This window comes from Petaurus breviceps, unplaced genomic scaffold (genome assembly GCF_028583685.1).
Source record: "Petaurus breviceps papuanus isolate PSGF00001 unplaced genomic scaffold, PetGlider_PUasm1.0 90825, whole genome shotgun sequence".
NCBI classification, from domain to species: Eukaryota; Metazoa; Chordata; class Mammalia; order Diprotodontia; family Petauridae; genus Petaurus; species Petaurus breviceps.
Window position 1 is genome coordinate 20,998,948 of NW_027187353.1, and position 17,500 is coordinate 21,016,447.

Here is a 17,500-nt window from a genome sequence, read left to right on the forward strand (position 1 = left end):
AGAGAGAGAGAGAGAGAGAGAGAGAGAGAGAGAGAGAGAGAGAGAGAAATGCAGGGAAATCAGCAGAGCTCAGTCCATTCTCCTGAAAGGTACCTTGGGTCCCGGCCTTCCTGGCATCCCAGGCATGCCCCTCTCCCCCTGAAGTAAGAAATGAGAAACAAGAGTGAGAATAGAGGCCTGGGCATTGGTCACCAAGGTCCACCACCAGCAGCAGTTTGAAGCCCTGCACAAGCCAAGCCAATGGTGTCTTTACCAGAGAGTCAGGGCCATTCCCTCACAGAAACCATGATCTTAAGAATTCATTTCAATGGAGACTGAAGCTTGCAGAGCACTGTTCTCCTGATGCTGCAGCACAGGATGGGCAAGTGTTATCGTGCCCACTCTGAGGCTCAGAGGTGACAAAGCTAGGAAGAGCTGAAAGCCGAATTTGATGCCAGACCCCATCTCTCCAAGACACTGTCCACTGCTCCATATGTGATCGAGGGCCTTCTCTGGCCCCAGACCCACTCCCAGGGAGTGGACTATGGCACAGTCTCCAGAAGAAGAGTGATGTAGAGCTGGAAAGGACCTCAGAGGCCAATCCAGTCCAACCCCCTCATTTTACAGATGAAGAAACTGAGGCTCAGAATAGTAAATGACAGAGTGTCCTTTCCACTGTACTGAGAAGGGGGAGGGTCAGGGGATTGAGGCAAGCTGCTTAGCCTACAATTTGCCCTGAAATTTAATGCTCCCAAACCCCAAGTAAGCCCTTCCTCAGGCCATCATAGTGCTATCAGTTTTAAAAAGAACTATCCTTACAAAAGCAAAATGCTGAGAGGAGGGGGCAGGTGTTAGAATACCCATTGTACAGATGAGAAAGCAAGTTTGGAAAGCCCAGCTAGTAAGGTCAGGATTTGAACCCGGGGTCCCTGATTCCAAGCCCAGTGCCTCAGTGTCTGCCGGAAACTGGCAGGAGCAGCTCCTTTATCTTTTTGCCCAAAGCTTCTTCCTTTCCTGTTCCCTAAGGCCGGTCCATCCCACAGGGCATTGGCACATCTGGGCATTTGTCCAGGGGCCTGTGGGGTCACCTGCATTTCCCAGAGTTGGAGGAGGGATGAGTCAGCCTGGCAGCTCCCCTCCCCCACCCCTCCACCCCCATTAATTTAATAAATATGTTTTGACTGATTGACTCATATCATGGGACCTTGCCCAGCCAGCTTGGTGGAGCCTTCCAATTCTTCCCACATCCCCTTCATCACCTGACTGTCAATTTTTTTTAAAGTGGTAGACTTGCTCTGATGTCGATTAGAAGGAGAGATAGAATCAGTTTTCCTTTTCTGAGGGGATAATTTTCAAGCTGGAGAGATTATCTTCTTTTTACAGATGGGGAAACTGAGGCCCAGAGAGGCGAAGGATCCCTGCTAGGAACCAACAGAAATCCTCTTGCCTCCAAATCCAGCCCTTAGTCTCCACTGTACAATTATCACCAACTATTTTTTTTTTTGCTGAACAGGAGAAAAAGGTAGTAGTGGGTGGTGACAAGATGGGGATCAGCAAATAATAGCAACACAGAATTTTCCTGCATTGAATTCTTACAACAAATCCCATTCTTATACCCATTTTGCAGATTAGGAAACCAAGTTCCTACTGCCTAAAGCATGAATCTGACCATGCCACCCTCCAGTTCAAGACACTTCGATGCCTCCCTACCGTCTTTAGGGTATGATGCAAACTCATATGTTTGGCATCTAAAGCTTTTCATGATATGGCTCTGGCTTGTCTTTCCATCCTTCTCCTTCATCAATTGCCAAATTTTCTGTTGCTCACCTGTGACATCCTGTCTCCCATCTCGCCTTTGTACCAGCTGCCCACCATGCCAGGAAAGTCTCCCCCCCCATGACAGCTGTGGTCAGTGCCCTCCCTACTCCCATGCTACTTGTATTTTCTTTGTATTTATCTGTCTGTATACACACTGCTTCTCTCAGACCCAGTCAATTCCTTGAGATCAGGGATGGTCTCATTTTGTCTTCACATCCAGCCTGGCATGTAGTAGACACTTACGTTGAATTGCCATCTATCAGTGGTTCAGCTGGGGGAAGAGCATGGGAGAACAAGGCACCATTGTTTGGGCAGGAAGCCCCCCAGGGCCTGACCCCCAATTTGAGAACTTTGGGCTAAGCCAATCAGCCTGTCATTACTGCACATTTCCTGAAGGCCAGTCACCAAATGGTGATTCTGAGCTGGTTCCTGTGGCCTTCCCACAGTCCCTGCCTCCTCTCCCCTTCATTTTTGGTCCCTCAAGACAATGGCAAGGTCATCAGGGACTGTGTGTGGGGGGGCTAAAACAAGCCCCCTGAATAGCTTTCATTCAGCCTCAATGACCTCTTCACCCCTACTTCCTTCTCATTCTGGAAATGACCAAATTCCTCTAAACCCACATCTCAAAATTCCCTCTGGATGACAGCAGGAAGGAGGGAGGTTTCCCAGCTTGACCCTGGTTGCCTTTAAAAATTCTTCCCCCTTCCAAAGTAATGCTTATTAGAAATGATCTACTTAAGGCACAGGTGTGACCATGATGCTTCCTCTCTTAAAAATCTTCAGTGGCTCCCTATTACCTCTCACCTATGGTGCAGTGGATAGAACACTGGGTCTGGAGTCAGGAAGACCTGAGTTAAAATTTGACCTCAGACACTTACTAGCTGTGTGACCCTGGGCAAATCACTTCACCCTGTTTGCCTCAGTTTCCTCATCTGTAAAATGAGCTGGAGAAGGAAATGGCAAATTGCCTCAGTATCTTTGCCGAAAAAACCCGAAAAGGACTCACAAAGAATCGGCCACGACGGAAACAATTAAACAACAAAATACACATGCTTTAGTGTGGTGTTCAAGGCCCTTCCAAAGTCTCTCTTCACTCTCCTTCACATACTCTATATTAAGCAAAATACAACCATCTAATAAACATTTATTAAATGCCTACAATGTGCTGCACACTGTGCTAAGCACAGAAAGACATCTGGACAATTCACTGCCCCTTGACCTCGATCTCAGTCCAGCCGTGGAAGACTGGGAGTCAGGAAGAGCCAAGTTCAAATTCTGCCTTGGATGCTCCCATTCTGCATGGCCCTGAGCAAGGCACTTAATTCCTCTGTAAAACTGTCATCCTGTAATGTTGCCTAACTCGTAGGATTGTTGCAAGGCTTGAATAAGTGAAAATATTTGAAATACTTTGCAAACTTTAAAGCACTATGTAAGTGCCGTTATTATTAACATCATTATTCTATAGTGCCTGAAACCTACCCCCTACTCATCTCTGCCTATGGAAATCCTGACTCTCCTGGAATTAGGAAGACCTGAATCCGGATCTTGCTTCAGACATTTACTAGCTGCATGACCCTGGGCAGATCACTTAACCCTGTCTGCCTCAGTTTCTTTATTTGTAAAATGGGAATGCTAATAGCACCCACCTCCCAGGGTTGTTGTGAGGATAAAATGAGATAATAATTGCAAAACACTTAGTACAGTGTCCGGCATGTAAGAGGCATTTAATAAATGTTTGCTTCATCCTTCCTCTAGTTCAGGCCACCTCCTTGAGTGAGTCACTTTTGAAGGTCAAAGTGGAAAAATTACCTTTCATATTTTTTCTGTTTTAACCCTCTCCTTTATCCTACTCTGCATCTGGCTTATTCGTGTCCAGGTGTAAGTAAGCTCTTGATTTTGTTTTTATTCAGACCTGTGGGTTTTTTGTTTTGGTTTGGTTTTGATGTAGGGAACTCCCCAGGGAGGAAAATCTCTTCTCTGATACAGATCGCCAAATACTTTGCAACTTAAGAGTCCTGGAGCATTTCTTGGGGGTGCTGAGAAATAAAATGACCGGACAACATGCGTCAGAGGCACGTCTCGAACCCAGATCTTCCTGACTTTGAGGCCAGCTCTCCTATCTACCAAGCCAGGTTGCTTACTATCCTTACTATTGTTACTGTGACTAATGCCAATAACAGCTGGTGCTTTAAGTTTTGCAGAGGGTTTTCCATACGTTTTTCGATTTCCACACAATGACGCTGTGGTGACTGGCTGATGAGTGTCCGAGGCTGGGAGCTGGAGCTCGGTTCATCTTTGTTGCGCTGGACCGCAGCCCCGGGTACGGCGGCGGATGTTTGCTGAGTGTGTACTGAGCTGATCTGGGGCCCGATGTACCTCGGGAGGTTACTAGAAGGCTGGGGAAGAGCCCTGCTAAAATGTGCATTTGAGCTCCACCTGCAGATTGTAAATGCTGCTTGTCCCGCTCACTGCCTGTTCACCCTTAGCTGGTATCTCTCGAGTGCTCCTCTGCTCTGAGGACTGTGGGGACCGTCCATCCGTCTACCTGGGAGGGAGCCCGGAGCGAGCCTGGCCCTGTGGTCCTATTTGCCTGCAGTGGCCAGCAGGGGGAAGCACAGGACCTTAGTTGGAGAACCCATCATCCTGGGGAAGGTCCGGTCCCAGGTTCTCCCTCTTAAACCTTTCCCACTCCCCAGTCCCGCTTGGCTCCCGCAGCCAGCCTTTCGCTCAGTTAGTGCCGCACAGGCGGCCTGGTGGTAAATGAGGCTCCCCAGCAGGTCCCTTCTCCAGTGGAAGCAGGTCATTAGACACTCTGGATGGCCCTTCTCTCATGCGGATTCCCTGCAGACCTTCAGCTCTGTGGGGTTCCCCGAAAGACCACTGCACACGTATTCTCCCCTCCTCTAGGAGATCACAGAGCAAACACCCCAGGGAGCCAAGATGGGTAAAGGAGGGCAACCGCCCAACAGACTCACCCGCTTACAGTCTAAGCTAAGAACACAGCATCCTAGAATTCTGGGTGGGGGCTCAGAGGGCTCATTCTGCAGATCAGAACACTGAGGCTCGTAGGGTGCCATGTCTAAGGTCACACAGGCGGCATTTGAACTCAGCTCCTTTAACTCCAGAGAGAGCATGCTTTCCATAGTACCAAGCAAACTGACTTGGCTCTTTGCTTTCTCCCCTTTATGAGAAAAACAGAGGCAGCTGGTGGGGCAATGGATAGAGGCTGGGTCTAGAATCAGGAAGTCGGGAGTTCAAATCTGCCTCAGACATTTACTGGCTGTAAATGAACCTGGACAAATCACTTCATTTCTCTCTGCCTGTTTTCTGGGGATAACAATAAATTATAAAATGATAAAATGTAGACAATAATAACACCTGCCTTCCAGGGCTTTGTGAGGCTCAAGTGAAAAATATTTGTAAAGCCTTACACAGTGCCTGGTATATAGTAAGCGCTTCATAAATGCATATTCCCTCTCTCTTCCTCCCTTCTCTTGTCTTTTTAGGTTGTCAGGGGTGGGAGTGGGGGAGGAGTATGTTGAAAATCATCATTTAAATTATGCTTTAATTTTTAGTGAGTTTTAACTGGAGCCTAGCCTTGAGTCCCAATATTGACTTTGGTTATTTTCTATGTGACCTTAGGGGGCTTGCTTCCCAATTCTAGTCCTCAGTCTTTAATTATCTGTAAAATGAGGGATCTGCACTGAATGTGACTTAATTGTCCCATAGAGGTAGTGGGAGCGGGATGGGTGCAGTGGCTGCTTGGATCTTGTTTGTAGGTGGGAAATGGTTAAGACTTGGGTAGTGGGGAAGTTTCTGGCTCCTTTTTCAGCTCTTCACTACTCAGTTTTGGCGTGCCCCACCCAGCCAAATGCTCGGCACAAGGCCTGGGGCCTGCAGCCAACTTCTGCTCTGGTCTGGGCTTTAGGAAGCATCAGTCAGGTCATGATCCCAGGCACTTTGAGAAGGTCTGTTCTAACCACTCCTATGGAAGTGTGGGCGACTAATTCTCTCAAGTCCTGTAAGCCTATGGTGGGCTTCTCCCTCTGGATTTATAATAGACTCTGACCTGGAGGCTTGGAATAGAAAATGTCCATTCTGAATAGAGGCAGATGTGCCAAGTGTGCTTATGGTTAAGGGTAAAGGAAAGGGTGGGGGTGGGGGGAAATAGAAAAGATAGAGAAGAGGAGAAGGGAAGGGAAGGGCAGGGCAGGGAAAGGAAGGGAAGGTTAGGGAGGGTTAGGGAAGGGTAGGAAAGAAGGGAAGGGAAAGGAGCCTAAATAAAATCTCTGAGACATATATGTGGGAAGATGTGTGTGTGTGTGTGTGTGTGTTCAGTCTTTCCTTCATGACTCTCCATGATCCCATGTGTTGTTTTCTTGGCAGAGATACTGGAGTGGTTGTCCATTTTCTTCTTCAACTTATTTTACAAATAAGGAAATTGAGGCAAACAGGGGGAAGTGACTTGCCCAGGGTCACACAACTAGAAAGTGTCTGAGGCTGGATTTGAATTCAGGTCTTCCCGACTTCAGGCCTGGCTCTCTATCCTCTGCACTATCTGGCTGCCCAAGAGGCACCTTGGTAAAGTGGAAAGAATATGAGATTTGGAGTTCGAAGACATGGGTTCAAATCCTGATGGTGCCCTCCCACTACCTTTTTGTCTTTGGGAATGTTACTTCCCCTACAATAAAGGGCTGAGACTAGATGACCTCACAGAATTTCAGAGCTGCTCTGTTGTCCAAGGATACAAGTTTAGGTTGGGTTATGAGAGGCCGGCCTAGAGTCTAGACTGTCCAGGACTTGGTGGCGATGGGGTGGGGGAGGGATAGTATTGGTGTATTCTTTCTTCCTGGGGCAGATTATGTCTACAGTACTGTGTTCAGTCCTAGGTACCACATTTGAGGAAGGATGTTGATGAGCTGGAGAGTGTCCAGAGAAATGAAAACAGGATGATGGCAGGCCTAGAGTTCATGTTTTATGTTAGTTGAAGAAAATGGAGGTGGTCAGGCTGGAGAGGAGAAGACTCAGGATGGCAGGAGCGGGGATGGACACTATCCATGTCTTCACGGATCTGAAGAGCCATCAGGTGGAAGGAGAATTACACTTGTTCTCTTGGGTCCTCCGATGTCAGAATAGGGGCAATGAATAGAAGGAACAAAGATGCAAATTTAAGTTCAAAATCATGGAAAACCTCCTCACGTTGAGAGTTGTCCAAAATGGACCAGACCTCCTCAGGACGTGGAGGGCTGAACCTGGATGACCACTTGGCTGGATCCTCATTCAGGAATGGTTTGGACTAGGTGGCTTCTGAGGCCCTATCCATCTCTAAACCCTATGACCCAATGACCTTGGGAAAGCCTGGGATAGCAGGGCAGAAAGACCTGAGTTCAGGTCCCAACTCTCCCACTAATTTCCTAATTTCTCCTCTCTTGTTCTCAGTCCCTTCAATCATCGAGCATGAGACTCAGAATAAATCATCCAAAGGGTCCCACCTAGCTCCAACGTCTGTCGGCAGGCAGGGTAAGGGCCTCTCCACAAGTTTCCGCTCATAAAGCTTTTTCCCATGACATGTTTTGACATGAGGCCCTGTCTAGATGTCTCTGATTTTCCATTTCCTACCTAACAAATTTTCCATCTAAAAAGGTTTAATAGCAGGTCCTTCAGAAAAGTCTTAACAAAGCTTTCCCTGTGTGTGCATCCAGCCCTTAGGGCTGGGAAGGACAGTAGTTACATTTCAGATGTGTTGGAATATCACGTCACTTGTAAGCTCTGGGTGTAGAATCTTCAGCGGTCAGGGCTTAGAAAATCCTTAGATCATTCAGTCCAAACCCCTCATTTTACAGAAAAGGAAACTGAGGCCCACGTGAAACTTCTAAACAATTAGAGGTCACATTGTAAGTGGAATTGGTCTGCCTTTGGGGAGAGTAGATTTACCCTCACAAGAGTTTTTAAAGCAAAAGAGGGTGGGGGAAAAAGTTGATCAGCTATAATATAGAGGAGACTTTTGTTTCCGCAAAGTTTGGAGTCTGAGGCTCCTACTATCTCTAAGATTTTGTGAGAAATAAACAGCCTCGTTCAACATCACAGAGCTGAAATTCAACAAAGTCCCCAATTCTAAATCCTCAGAAATAAGAACATTGGATTTGTAGTGATCTGGGTTCAAATCTTTATACATCGGTGTGACCTTAGACAAGTCACTTCATCTTTAGGGGACTCAGTTTCTCTATCTGTAAAATCAGTAGGCTACGCCAGAATTCTTCTAGCCTGACATCCCAGGATGTTTTGACTCACAAGAAGGGGCCTGTGAACAAGGTTGTATCAGGAAACAGCCAAATTGAACAGGCTTTGGCTTCAATGGGCCCTCTGTCTTGGGACAGTTCCAGATGGAAAGGGCCATCCTTCATGAGGATGACAGGGAGGAAGGGGCTAACTCCTGATGCACGAACCCTTGCACGTTTCTCATCCTGTGGGAGAGACCGGCTAATGGGTGATTTATGGTTGGGAGTCCCTGCTGTTCCCTGCCCTGGGAGGGTGGGGATTGGGAGGAAACCCATCAAGGAAGGAGGCCTTCAAGGTCAATGCCAGAGACAACTTACATTTCTATAGCACTTTAAGGCTTATAAATCACTTTCCCCACAGCAACCCTGTGAAGTAGATAGTGTATTATCCCCATTTTATGGAGTAGGAAATTGAGGGTCAGAGAGACCAAGCTGGAAAGGATCTAATTAGAATTAGAAGTCCAATTCCCTTATTTTACAGATCAGAAATTTGAGGCCCAGAGAGGTTAGTGAAGATTAGTGACCTGATAAAGGCCATGTAGGTAGTAAGGATAAGCGTTCAAACCCAGCTGTCTTGACCCATGGTCCAAGGCTCTTTCTACTACACCTCAGTAGAGACAGTTTGAATGAGCAATTCTGGTGAAAGCAAAGGGGGCTTTTGGAAACAGGCCCTCCCACCCACAAATAGAAAAACTGAATGGGAGCCTTGGGGGCCAAGAACGCTGAGCTTCACACAGACTCATTGTTCTCTGGAGTGGAAGAGGAAGGTTGGATGGAGTCTGTGAAGGCTGGAGGGGAGGTGGCCAGAAGGCTTGTCGGCGCCCCTCATCCCCCAGCCCAAAGACAAGAACAGAACAGACTGTTCCGGTGAGGGGCCTCGTGAATAGGTGCTAGGGCCCGCCCCTCCCCCCCTCCCCCCCCTCTCCTCTCCTCGCCCCTCCCCTCCCCTTTCCTCTCCCTTCCCCTCTCCTCTCTCCTCCCCCCTCCAGAGCCTGCTTCCTCTTGCTGCTCTTCCTCACTTAGGTCCCCTTCCAAGAGTGAGGGAGCCCCAGTCTCAGCTAAGCCCCCCGGTTTTTTCTCTAATTCAAGAGAGGAAGCAATCAGTATGATTGAAGACGACAGAGGGAATTACCTGGGCAGAGAGCCTTGCCCAAGGAAGCCAGAAGTTTGGGGGAACTTTGCTGCCTTTTAATCTGAATTGAGATTAGTCAGTCTTGCTGCTGGCTCCAAGCAGTGAATCCAGATCTAGTGAACTGGGTCTAAGCAGGTGCCAGGAGGCTTTGGGGTGGGGGCTGTCCATAGAGCTGGGCTTTGGATCCTCTTTAAAAACTCTAAGGCTCTGCCTTAGCCTGAGATCCTGGTCCTAGTTCTCACTAACTTTGGTTTAAATGACTAGATTCAAGAACCCCATCTCCATTTTACTGATGGGAAACCGAGGTCCTTGGTTTGGTGTTTATAGCTTAAAAACAAGTTGAATGGATGCTAGAAATATTTCTATTCAGGCCTAGAAAAGGAAATGGGGAAGCACTCCAGTATCTTTGCCAAGAAAGCCCCATATGGGGAAGGGAAGAGTCAGACACAAGTGAAATGACTGAAAGGCAACCCAAAACCATGGGACCAAGTCATGGAAGCCAAATGTGAAACTCTGGTCAATGTATTTATGGGAGGCACCAGAGGAACTGAGAGCTGGAATGGATGACGGAAATCGTTGAATTCCACTCATTTTACAGGTGAGGAAACTGAGGCAGGGGAAAGTCAAGTAATTTGCTCAAGGGTCTGTAGTACTGTCAGGACATTTGGACCCAAGACCTTTCCATTGACCCACTGGGGTCTCAGGGAACCTAATGAATATAATGGAAAGAACCACTGGCTTTGAACCAGGGGGACTTAAGGTCAGACTCCAGCTCTGGTCTTTACTGGACAAATACATTCTGCTCTCTGTTTCCTTCTTTGTAAAACAAAGAGGAGGAGAGCTGGGACAGTCAGGCTAGAGTGTCTCTAAGGACTCTTGTAACTCTAGGGTCCTACACATTTCTAGGGCTCAGATTAGGGTGGGTGTAAATAATGCTTCTTCCATCTGTGAAGACTGTAGTTCAACCACTCTTGTATCCGGTTGGTTCTTGTCTAAATCCTTCCCCTAATGTTCTCTGCAGAACCTACCCAGGTACCAGAGGTCTCCCCTAGCTCTCCCAGCATTCTATGGGCTCTTCCATCTGCTAGCCCTCAATCTAGCCACATGACTTTCCTCCCAGGCCAACCCCACCATGAGCATACATTTCCGGGTGGCCTCTTAAGCCTGTGTCATCATGGATGACCCAAATTGCAGCTGGCTCCCACTCACCGTGAGCTTCTCCATCGCCCTTCTCCACCTGCACCTTTGACTCCCCACATTTGTGTAATCACTAGAGCTCCATCTATTCATTGACCACAGTGTTTCTTTAAACCAAAGTCATTTACAGCCCCTGAAGAATCTAGTTCTCATGGCGTTCTGGACATCGCCTTCCTCTCTCCTTCCCCCATCTGGATAGCTTGTCAATGTCGTTCCCAAAATGTGGGGCCTCATGAGCAAAGCTACTCCAGATGGGGTCTGACCAGGGCAGAGGGCAAGAGGACCACAACCCCTAGTCATTTGCTGCCAAGTCTTAGAGATTGGCCCCCACCCTGTCTCTTACATCTGTCGCCTTCTTTTCATTAACACAGATACCAGAGTGGTTCAGGTTCTCATCACCTCTCGCCTAGACTGTCGCAACAGCCTCCTAATTGGATTCCCAGCTTCTGGCCTCTTCCCTCGCCAATCCATCCTCCATGCAGATGCCAAAAGGCTAATTCTGAAGTACGAGTCTAACCACATCATTCCGCTGCTCAGACTTTCAGTGGCTAAAAGACAATCTTAGTCTGGCATTTAAAGCCCATTTACGATCTGGCTGCAGCCGACTTTTCCAGGTTTATTATACTTTTCTCTCCTTTATACACTGTATATTCTGGCCAAACTGGAATCTTGGTTCCCTGAACTCAGTATTCCATCAGCTACCTCTGTGTCTTTTCACCGGCCATCCCCTCATACCTAGAATGGACTCTCTCCTTTAGGGTCACTGTTTTGATAAAATAAATGCTTATTGGGTCCCTCCACTTTGGGCACAGTGCAGCCTAAATCTTGATTGCTGTGTCCCACTGATGACCACAGATGGAACTTGTGGTCCACTAAGAGTTTCCAGGTCTTTTTCCATCAGTGATCCCTACTATCCAGACACACTTTTTCCATCTTGTACCTGCACAGTTGATTTTTTGGGTTTCAAATGCAGAACTTTATACTTCTCCCCATTAAATTTCCTCTTAGGAGATTTGGCCCCTTGTTCTGGTCTACTGAGATTTTTTGATCCTAGATTCCACTACCCAACATGGTAGCTGTTCCTTCCAGCTTCATGCCATCTGTAAATCTGATAGGGATGCCAATTATGCCTAATGTATCTTGGAGACGATTAGAGGACTCACTGATTAATGGTGCACTATGAAAAATCTGCTTCCCCATACTGTAATAGCCTCTCACTTCAAATGCATTGCACACATTGCATGCCTTTAAAAACAAGTATTGATACAGTCAGAGATAAACTGTTGCCAGCCTTTCAGATATTTGGAATTTACGGTCTGACGATATATTCCAAGCCCCCTGAAAACTGGCCAAGGTTGTAATGTTTTAAACATACTTTATGTCTTGTAACATATTTTAAATAGATTGGCACAATAAATCCTGATCAAATAGATAACACATGGGTGCATAGTCATACGTGTGCACACGCGGCTGGTGAGTCAGGAGAAGCAGTTAGCCCAGGGAGGGGAGGAGGGGGAGCTCGAGCAGGAGGCTGTTTGGTGCCAAACCTCAGCTTTGATCTCACTGTGTTGGAGGAGACCTGACATATTGGCTAACTGGCCTTTGTGAAAATAAAAAATGCCAGATCCGTCCTGTCCAACGGCAGGCGGGGGTGGTGATGGGGGGAGAAAGGGAAGGAAGAGGGAGGCATGTAACAAATCATTAGCCAACTTCAGAGACTGAAAAATGCCTTTGGTAAGACCCAAATCCCACCCAGCACAGGACGTGGGGACAGGCATGGAGGTGAAGGAGAAAGAGAAGCAGATTGTCAGGGAGGCACAACCTCTTGGCACTACTCCTGGTTAGCTGTGTGACCTCAGTTCCCCCCTTTGCCCAATCAGGGGGTTGGCCAGCTCTAACAGTTTTTGATTCTTGCTCAAGTTACTGGGACAAGTTACTATATCTGATGAATCAAAACCCAAGTGGCTGGCTATTCCACAAGCCCCTTGTGACCACTACAATCATATGGCAGCCTTCCCAACACCAAGAGAATGATTCCTACTAACACCTGTCTTCTCTTCTCACCTTTCTTCCACCCTCTCACCCTTTTGTCTTCTAAGAAAGAAATAAATTCTCAATGCTCGTTTTGAAGGCACACACCTTCATGATGGCAGACCCTTTTGCCTTCCTGGTCCTGGATAGAGGCCACAGAGGAAGGGAAAGAAAAAAAGGACATACGCAGAGTAGTACAGGGTGAGAGAGCACAGGACCCTTATGGACCAGATCATGCGCCAGTTCATGCCGAGGCAACACTACCAAAAGTGAGGTCTTTGGCAAGCCAGGTCTACTGTGTTCAGTTCAGTTCAATTCAGTCTAATTCAATTCAACAAGTAGCTGCCTGTCATTCGCTCTCTCTGGTGGGTCAGTAGCCTGATCTCCCTTCTCCTCACATTTTCTCTACAACTCACAGGCTACCATCCCAGTTTGGGTCTTCATCCCCTCTTGTCTGAACCAGTGTCAGCTTTCCAGCCAGCATCTCTGCTTCCAGAGTCTCCCCTCTGCAATCCATCCTCCATAGAGCTTCCAATGGAATTTTCCTAAAGCCCAAGTCTGACAATGTCACTCCTTTAGTTTCCATTGCTATTTTTGTGTTGTTCAGTCGTGTCCAACTCTTCATGACCACATTTGGGGTTTTCTTGGCAGAGATACTGGAGCAGCTTGCCATTTCCTTCTCCAGCCCATTTGACAGATGAGGAAACTGAGGCCCAAATGAGATTTCAGGTCTGTATGTATCAGAACTGAGACCTGAACCCATTTCTCCTGACTTTGGCTCTTGGGTTCTTTCCACTACTCTAGACTCTTCTCCCAGAAGCCTTTGTCTGGGTTATATTCCATCAGAACTCTGAAGGCCAAACCAGAACCATCAGAGTTCTTAAATCTTGCAGGAAATTGGAGAGGTAGTGTGCCACAGTGAGGAAGAACATGAGATGAGGAGTTGGAGGACCAGCGGGTGTCCCATTTGTGCTCTTGACCACTGTAGGGCCTTGGACAAGTCCTTTCCCCTTGAGGGGTCCTGGTCTCCTTGTCTTCAAAGTCCAAGTTGGATTCCATGCTCTCTGAGGCTCCCTTGAGCTCTAGATCCTAGGTCCCAGCTATAAATCCCCATCAAGACTCCCTCCCTGACCATTCTGCCCACTCTCCTTGTCCTTCTGTCCATTTCTTCCACAGCCTCCCTCTTTCAGACAAGGGGATACTTGTAGGCATGAAGCCTTTGGTCTCCATTTTCCTTGGTCCCTTCTTCTCCCACCTGGTTCCTTTCTTTGGGTCAACAGAGGCTCCCCTTGGGGAATCATGTCTTCCTGGAACCACTGACTCCAAGGTAACCTTGGCCTGGGCTCTCCTTGTAAGTAGCATGAAACAATTGACATAATTTAGACACGTGTGTGAGTGTGTGTGTGAGTGTGAGTATGTGTGTGAGTGAGTATGTGTGTGACTGTGTGTGAGAGTGTGTGTGAGTGTGTGTACTAAACAACAACAATCCCTCCCATCTTTCCTATTCTACAGATAGCAGGCTGGAGACTTGTTTGTTAAACAACTTGCCAAGGGTCAGGCAGCCAGTAGGTGTCAGGGTAGGATTTGAACCCAGGTATTCTTTTAAAACAATATATATTTTTTCTGATTAACTAGCATTTATTTTCTCTTGCTTTCATTTGTCTTCCCTCACCGGCCAGTCTGAGCAACAAATACACATGATCAAGCTGTAGTGTTTCTTGATGCCTTCTTTGTTAATTACCACATGCCCCCTCTGTCCAAAATAAAAAGGGCTAGACAAGACATTCCCCAAAGTCCCTGCAATCTTCTAATCCAAATCCTGCAATGTCTTATGATCTCTTGGAGCCTCAGTTTCTGAACCTGTGATATTAGTATAATAATGACACTACCTGTCTCACTGGATTCTTATAAAATTGGCCCTTAAAGTGCTCTAGGAATAGGAACTGGTATAAGGTCGGCCCAACTCCACAGCTCCGCCCAGGGCTGAGAGCCACCACGCTGGACAGCAAGATATTTGGTCCATACAAGTTCATATCTAGTCTATGCCTTTTGCTGAACTGAGGTGAATCCTCACCCAAAGCCACAGAATTCCAGAAAGGAGCTCTAGCACCATCTGGTGTGGCTCCTATCTTGAGCCGGGGTTCCTTTGGTGACAATTCCGACAAATGGCGCTCTAGCCTCTGCTTGCAGACTCCTGCCGGGAGAGGGCTCACTACCTCTCAGGGAGTACATTGTTCTTTGGCAGCACTCATCTTTGGAAGGTTTTCCTCACCTCCACCCTAAATCTACTTCTTTACAAAGTCAGAGTTCCTGGTTCTGCTTTCTGGAGCCAAGCAAAAAAAAGCCTAGTTCACCTTCTAATGGAACAGCTTTTGAAATACTCAGAAACCATCCTAGGTTGGTCAGACAGGTCCTGGTAGATTAGAAAAGACCAAGCCCTCCACATTTATGCAATTATGTCCTTTCTTATCACTAGATTTGGGGTCATACCAGGGGGTTCATTCTCTGATGGGGCTCCACTGTGTGGGTGAGCCAGCCCCTCCCCCCCCACAAGCTGCCATTAGCAAGAAATGGTGATTCTGATGGTGGGTACACATGCCTCCCTGGTGCCAGGGGCAGGGTGGCCACCTCCCAGCCCCACACCCTGTTTCCTCTGCAAAGGGCCAGATGATACTAATGTGAAAACCGACAGTTTGCAGAAAGGGGAGGTAGTAAATTTTGTGAGCTTGCATGAATGGATGGAGGGGTCCATGGGGGCTATAATTTTCACTTCCTGACATAACACAAACTTCTCAGTTTATGCAGAACTAATTAAAGATCTCTTAGGCCTCACCAATTCACCGCCTGCCTTCCATAAAACACTGCAGTGAAGGGAGCCCTCCCTGTTACGGGGTGCAAAGAATGCACGTCTCTGGCGCTCTCCACCATCCCCCTCACATTCTTTCCTCCTTTTTGTCCTCCATGTCCCTCCTACTTCCTGCCTCCTTTCTTAAAGGTTCCCACTTCTGGAGGGTCCCCAGGATGTGCCTGAAGGGCAGGGTAATTCCCTATCAGGACGTCGAGAATGGGCAAGGTTAAGAAGAATATTACATTTCAGAGAATCAGAGATCAGCTATGGAAGGAACTTGAAATATCCCTTAGAAGCACAGAATCTGAGAGTGGGAATGGATCCCAGTGCCCTTCTAGGAATCCTCACAGGCCCTCTAGGAACCAAGGGAATCCTCACAGACTGACAAGTGGTTCTCCAGCTTTGACTTGAAGACCTTTGAGGATGGAGAGTCCATCCTCTCTCAAGGCAGTCTGGGAACTTTGGGACAGTCTAACCAGCAGAAGTTTTTTTCCTGACATCCAGCCTCAATTGCTCTCATTTTAATTTCCATCCATAGTTTCTTCTGGGCTCATCTAAACAAGGCCAATCCGTCTTCCATGTAACAGCCCTTCCCATACCTGAACTCAGATCTTTATGGAGCCTTCTCATGTTCAGGCTAGCCATCCCTGGGTCCTCCAGCCAGTGCTGACCTGGACCCTTACTCACCCTAGTTACTCTTCTTTGGATACTTCCCAGCTTGTCAATGTCCTACCTAAACCAGAGGAGAATATGATAGGCCAGATGATGTTTGATGAGGGCAGAGTACAAAGGGATGGCCATGATTATAACTAACATGTTTATAGTGTGTTTAGGTTTGCAAATTGCTTTCTAAATATTATCTCATTTGGTCTTCACAACCCTGGGAGGCAGGTGTTGTTATTAGCCCCATTTTACAGTTCAGGAAACTGAGGCAGGCAGAGGGGAAGGGACTCCAAGGGTTGGGAGGATGAAATGAAGTGCCATTTGTAAAGTTCTGCAAACTTTGAGAGAAAACAATGTAAATGCTGGTTATTAGCACTTAGTAGCCCTCTCCAGAAAGGAAGACTTGGTAATCCTGTGCCATAAAGGTGATCCGACTTCAAACCTAGCCCTTGTCCCAGGGTGCCCTGAGGGCACGTCCCCTTCATCTGCACAGCAACTCTGGGACACCTGCAGTGTGATTATCACCATCCCCAGTTTTCAGATAAGGCCCAGGAGGTTCATGCCCCTATTCCTCAATCACAAAGCCAGCAAGTGTCAGAACCTACATCATCCTCCCGGGGAGGTCTCTCAACTCCAGGTTCATCCATCACTCTTTACACTACACTACAGCCCTCCATCAGGCACCATCTGCCATCATGCATGGTGCCACAAGCACAGAATGTCCAGGTTGGGAGAGCGATCAGATGTCAGCTGGTCCAGCCTCATTGTACAGGCAAGTAAACTGAGGCCCAGAGAGGGCACACAGCATGTGAGTCATAGAGAACGTAACAGAAACTGGGTCTGCTGACTCCGGCTGTACTCCAAAAGTGAGGGGAGATATTGGTGGGGGTGGGGGATAGTTCTGAGAAGATCTGTGAATTGAAACCTCTGAATATTTTCAATGGCTGTGGGCTGTTTTCTTGCTGCCAGTTTTTGAGTCTTGGGCAGTCAACACAGGCTTGCCTCAGGACATTTAGTAAACATTTGCTTTGGCTGTGCCCCCTTTGCTCCCCCCCCCCATTCTTCCCATCATCACTCGCCCCACACGTCCTTCCCCCTGACCTTTCGTCCATGATATCCCTGAATTCCGGGGTCTCCCTGCCAAGACAAAGAAAGATCATTAGGATGATGATGTTCATGAGCAAAGAGAGAAGCCATTTACCCAGTGAGCTGGCCCTGGACTCTGGAGCCTGCCTGCCAGAGACAACCATTTGTTTTTCTCACCCAGCTCTTGGCTTCATGGACCCTCAGAGCTGGAATGGACTTTGGGACGAATGTGGTTCAACCTGTGTGTGAACTTGTCAACATCTACGGCGGGTGGTCACCCAGACCTCCCTGGAAGAACTCCAGTGCCCGGGCACTCACAGCTCCACAGAAAGCCTCATCTCCTTGGGAAGAGCTGGAATTATTGGGAAGTTTTTCCTCATATTAAGCTGAAATCTGCTTCCCTGCATCTGCCTCTCCATTGCTTTTAGTTTTGTCCTTGGGCCAAGCTAAACATGTCCAATCTTTCAC

At 47.6% G+C, this 17,500-nt stretch overlaps 1 protein-coding gene across 1 annotated transcript in view; it reads right to left on the reverse strand.

The window, feature by feature from the left end:
- The window catches only part of COL13A1 (collagen type XIII alpha 1 chain), a 122,967-nt gene that overhangs the window by 52,276 nt on the left and 53,191 nt on the right, over positions 1-17,500 (reverse strand). The window contains exons 15-16 of the mRNA XM_069071460.1: positions 17,048-17,083; positions 94-138 (exon numbers count right to left, since the gene is read on the reverse strand). Coding sequence (XP_068927561.1) covers positions 94-138; positions 17,048-17,083 — 81 coding nt within the window. The remainder of the gene's footprint in view (positions 1-93; positions 139-17,047; positions 17,084-17,500) is intronic.